The 5,767-nt window shown below is 40.2% G+C and overlaps 1 protein-coding gene across 1 annotated transcript; it reads right to left on the bottom strand.

Annotated features, from left to right (window-relative positions):
• Positions 1-25: 25 nt before the first annotated feature.
• Positions 26-4,906, bottom strand: LOC117320349 (the record flags this gene model as incomplete). Its single annotated transcript, XM_033874957.1, has 2 exons — positions 4,182-4,906; positions 26-160 (listed from the first exon to the last, which is right to left on the bottom strand). Coding segments are annotated over exons 1-2 (375 nt in total), but the record flags the coding sequence as incomplete, so codon positions are not given.
• Between the last annotated feature and the right edge of the window lie 861 nt (positions 4,907-5,767).

The following is a 5,767-nucleotide window of genomic DNA, read 5'->3' on the forward strand; positions in this document are numbered from 1 at the left end:
ATTACCTGTATGTGATATATATTACCTGTATATGGTGGACTTTGGCATGTATGAATGTCTGGTGCTCAGATCTCCTGTACTGGAACAACATCCCAGGTGGACACACACGGCACAAATCTCCAATGTAAGGCTTGGTCATCCGCATGTTGGCAAAGTCCACCTGTCAATCAAAGATATATTTCCAGAACTTAACAAGCAGCAGACAGAATGGTATACTGGACAATGTATTACAACCATAAACCACTATACCCTTAAGCTTCCATCCATGACATTTATCAGTAAATATCTGTAATTAACACATTATTGTATTTGTTGAATATAGTTGTATGTATTTGACTAGATTATAAATTTGCCAGGGACAGTAATCAATGTTCACTGAAATCTAAAATGATGCCCATCACATGCAATATTTGTAACTTAACAAGAGGCCCAATGGGCCTGTATCGCTCACCTGGCTCTACAGCAACTTTGAAGTTGATTGAAGTCATTTCTACAGATACTATGCTGATTACCTCTTTATTCAAATATCATAGTAAGCTAGGTTTATTCATATTAATAAATTTTCTAGTCCTTCATTCCAACATTCTATTGGCCTACTATTTCAACATTCTATTGGCCTACTATCAGGTCTCGGAGGCTCATGGCTATCGCAAAATTATTGTTTACAGATTTAAGCCGATTTCACCCCTGTGACCTTGAATGAAGGTCAAGGTCATTTATTTTAACAAACTTGGTAGCCCTTCACCTAAGCATGCTACAGCTCTAATACCAAGTCCCTGGGCCTCTTGGTTATTGAGAAGAAGTTGTTTGAAGATTATAGCCTATTTGACCCATGTGACCTTGAATGAAGGTCAATGTCATTTATTTTAACAAACTTTGTAGCCCTTCACTCCAGCATGCTACATGCCCAATATCAAGTCCCTGTGCCTCTTGGTTATTGAGAAGAAGTCGTTTGAAGAATATAGCCTATTTGACCAAAGTGACCTTGAATGAAGGTCAAGGTCATTTATTTGAACAAACTTTGTAGCCCATCACTCCAGCATGCTACATGCCCAATAGCAAGTCCCTGGGCCTCTTGGTTATTGAGAAGAAGTTGTTTGAAGATAATAGCCTATTTGACCCATGTGACCTTGGATGAAGGTCAAGGTCATTTATATGAACAAATTTGGTAGCCCTTCACCCCAGCATGATACAGGCCCAATATCAAGTCCCTGGGCCTCTTGGTTATTGAGAAGAAGTCGTTTGAAGATTATAGCCTATTTGACCCATGTGACCTTGAATGAAGGTCAAGGTCATTTATTTGAACAAACTTGGTAGCCCTTCACCCAAGCAAGCTACAGGCCCAATATCAAGTCCCTTGGCCTCTTGGTTATTGAGAAGAAGTCGTTTGAAGATTATAGCCTATTTGACCCATACGACCTTGAATGAAGGTCAAGGTCATTTATTTGAACAAACTTTGTAGCCCTTCACCCCAGCATGATACAGGCCCAATATCAAGTCCCTGGGTCTCTTGGTTATTGAGAAGAAGTCGTTTGAAGATTATAGCCTATTTGACCCATGTGACCTTGAATGAAGGTCAATGTCATTTATTTGAACAAACTTTGTAGCCCTTCATCCCAGCATGCTACATGCCCAATATCAAGTCCCTGTGCCTCTTGGTTATTGAGAAGAAGTCGTTTGAAGAATATAGCCTATTTGACCAAAGTGACCTTGAATGAAGGTCAAGGTCATTTATTTGAACAAACTTTGTAGCCCATCACTCCAGCATGCTACATGCCCAATAGCAAGTCCCTGGGCCTCTTGGTTATTGAGAAGAAGTTGTTTGAAGATAATAGCCTATTTGACCCATGTGACCTTGGATGAAGGTCAAGGTCATTTATATGAACAAATTTGGTAGCCCTTCACCCCAGCATGATACAGGCCCAATATCAAGTCCCTGGGCCTCTTGGTTATTGAGAAGAAGTCGTTTGAAGATTATAGCCTATTTGACCCATGTGACCTTGAATGAAGGTCAAGGTCATTTATTTGAACAAACTTGGTAGCCCTTCACCCAAGCAAGCTACAGGCCCAATATCAAGTCCCTTGGCCTCTTGGTTATTGAGAAGAAGTCGTTTGAAGATTATAGCCTATTTGACCCATACGACCTTGAATGAAGGTCAAGGTCATTTATTTGAACAAACTTTGTAGCCCTTCACCCCAGCATGATACAGGCCCAATATCAAGTCCCTGGGTCTCTTGGTTATTGAGAAGAAGTTGTTTGAAGATTATAGCCTATTTGACCCATGTGACCTTGAATGAATGTCAAGGTCATTTATTTGAACAAACTTTGTAGCCCTTCACTCCAGCATGCTACATGCCCAATATCAAGTCCCTGGGCCTCTTGGTTATTGAGAAGAAGTCGTTTGAAGATTATAGCCTTTTGACCCATACGACCTTGAATGAAGGTCAAGGTCATTTATTTGAACAAACTTGGTAGCCCTTCACCTCAGCATGCTACAGGCCCAATATCAAGTCCCTGGGCCTCTTGGTTATTGAGAAGAAGTCGTTTGAAGATTATAGCCTATTTGACCCATGCGACCTTGAATGAAGGTCAAGGTCATTTATTTGAACAAACTTTGTAGCCCTTCACCCCAGCATGCTACAGGCCCAATATCAAGTCCCTGGGCCTCTTGGTTATTGAGAAGAAGTTGTTTAAATGAAAAAGTTGACGCCGGACGGACGGCCGGCCGGACGGACGGACGGACGGACGGACGACGGACGCCGCACCACGGCATAAGCTCACTTGCCCTTCGGGCAGGTGAGCTAATAATGTAATGAAGACTGGAAAAGGAATAACTACCTGTGACCTCTATTGTGACCTGTATACAGTGGTCAAGTCCACCTGTGACCTCTATTGTGACTAGTTAAGTCCATCTGTGACCTCTATTGTGACTAGTTAAGTCCACCTGTGACCTCTATTATTACTAGTTAATTCCACCTGTGACCTCTATTGTGACTAGTTAATTCCACCTGTGACCTCTATTGTGACTAGTTAGGTCCACCCGTGACCTCTTTTGTGACATGTTAAGTCCACCTGTGACCTCTATTGTGACTAGTTAATTCCACCTGTGACCTCTATTGTGACATGTTAAGTCCACTTGTGACCTCTTGTGACCTGTAGAGAGAGGTTAAGTCCACCTGTGACCTCTAATGTGACTAGTTAAGTCCACCTGTGACCTCTATTGTGGCCTGTAGAGAGTAACCACTATCCTTTCAAATTTTGATCTCTATCCTGACCTCATGACTGTAACCTATATTCTGTCCTCTAGACTGTGACCTTAGTCTAACATGACCTCTAGACTTTGTCCTCATTCTGTACTGAACTCTGGACCGTGACCTTGGTCTATCCTGACCTCTAGACTGTGACCTTTTTCTATACTGACCTCTAGACTGTGACCTTGGCCTATCCTGACCCCTAGACTGTGACCATGTGTTATACTGAATTCTAGACTGTGACCTTGGTCTATCCTGACCTCTAGACTGTGACCTTATTCTATACTAAACTCTAGACTGTGACCTTGGCCTATCCTGACCCCTAGACTGTGACCTTGTGTTATACTGAATTCTAGACTGTGACCTTGGTCTATCCTGACCTCTAGACTGTGACCTTATTCAATACTAAACTCTAGACTATGACTTCAATCTAGACTGTGACCTCACTCTCTCCTGACCTGTAGACATCAACTTCTATCCTAGCCTCTATCCTGTAACCTCTCTCCTGTGACCCCTACCCTTACAGACCTCTATCTTGATTTCTCTCCTGTGACCCCTATCCCGACACCTGGGTTGTGACCACTATCCTGACTTCTATCCTGTTAATCCTATCCTGAGCTCTGGACTGTGACCTCCCATCCAGACATTTAGTCTGACCTCTATCCTGTGACCCCTATCCTGACCTCTGCACTGTGACCTCTATCCTTAAACATACCCTTATCTGATCCTCTAAAATGAAACTTCTATCCTAGGCTCTGGCCTGTACCTCTATCCTGTAACCTCTATACTGTGACCCCAGCCTTGACCCCTTTCCTGACCTCTGGACTGTGACCTCTGTCCTGACACTTACCTCTATAACCTCTATACTGTGACCCCTACCGTGACCCCTTTCCTGACCTCTGGACTGTGTCCTCTATCCTGACACTTACCTCTATCCGATCCTCTAGACTGGCCTGGGACAGCCCGTGGATCCATTTATCCTCTAACCAGGTCACCAAGGTGACATCCTCTAGGACCTTGAGTTTGTTCTTGACCTCAATCTGCCACATGGCTGGCATGCTGGACACACTGACCAGGGCAACCTCCTCATAAGCCTCGCTCACCACAGACAAAGATAATCCATCTAAAGAAAACATCGTCAGCAGGGAGGCCTGTTCTCCTTCATTCATCTGTGTTAAAGAACATCAGATAACTGATTACCATAAGCAACTATTGCAATTTTACATGTCTTCGGTGTTTAAAATTTGAAATGAGCCAGAAAAAAAATCAACAATATTTAAACTTAAACTGATGGCCGTGTCCAGCACCAGTGTCAATATATGCCCACACAAACAGTCAATATCTCAAAAAATAAATGTTTTTAATTCCCTCATAATCAATAATTAAAACTAATTTTGACTTGAATTACCTTTCAAACCAACAAAGGGACATTACTCTGTATACATGTACATTACAACACATGATATAAATTTTATAATCAGTATGAAACACCCACTTTTTCAACAGAAATTACATACAAAATATGGATATTGTAGAACAGTAAGTATATATGCTGTATGGTCTGGACAAAAAACACAACAAAAGGCCAATAACTCTGAATAAATGAACAGACCACTTAATATGTAAAGTCTGTCTTCTGAAGAAGAGCTGAACATCAAAATTCAGCATGATATCAAACTGTCACTCCGCATAACCGGTAACCACTTCAGGTAGTACCAGTTGGAAATGTTTGTGTGATTTAAATTCAAATAAATTCAAAATAAATGTTATTGAAATAATTACATAAATATCAGTTGAAATGACTGTATGTTTCAAATAAAGAACTAGAATAATTTCTCTAAAAACTATGATTTTAACAGAAAGGAAAAGGCAAAAGAAAGTTTGATCAGAACTTTTAAGTTATTTGGTGATAAAGCATTTAGAAAATTCAGGGGAAAAAAAGTTACATTTCTTGTTATTCAATGAAAATAAAATTTACAGTAACTGACTTTATTTTATACCTGATGAAGACGTTTCAGTCAGGATTAAAGTAGACCATTAAATAGAAGCAATAGACCATTTCTAAACTACATACTTCTCAAATAAACGCACAAACAAACCATTCTGTTAATATTTTAATTTGTATTTTACCTAATGTCAAAATAAATTTGGCAAAATAATCTTGCATGCATTTCTGATGCAATATACCACAATGCTAAATGGAACCTCTAAACACTTCCCTTTATCAAACTTGGATATTTATTAAACAAATACATTTCTTAAAATCAAAGCAGCATGATGACCCCGAAATTGGCCACTTAAGCTTTTAAATCAATTTTACTACATGATCATTTGACCTTGAGTCACTTTGACTTTCAACCTCACTAAACTAAGATGCTTGACATGAATGGCAGTCTCAGAGTAACCAAGATGCAATATATAAATACATAATAAATATCTATATCTTGTCAATAAAAGCATACTATAAGATTATCTCCCCTGATAAGCCCATATTGTGCATTTTTTCCCCTTTCAC

Source organism: Pecten maximus, unplaced genomic scaffold (assembly GCF_902652985.1).
Source record: "Pecten maximus unplaced genomic scaffold, xPecMax1.1, whole genome shotgun sequence".
In the NCBI taxonomy this organism is placed as follows: Eukaryota; Metazoa; Mollusca; class Bivalvia; order Pectinida; family Pectinidae; genus Pecten; species Pecten maximus.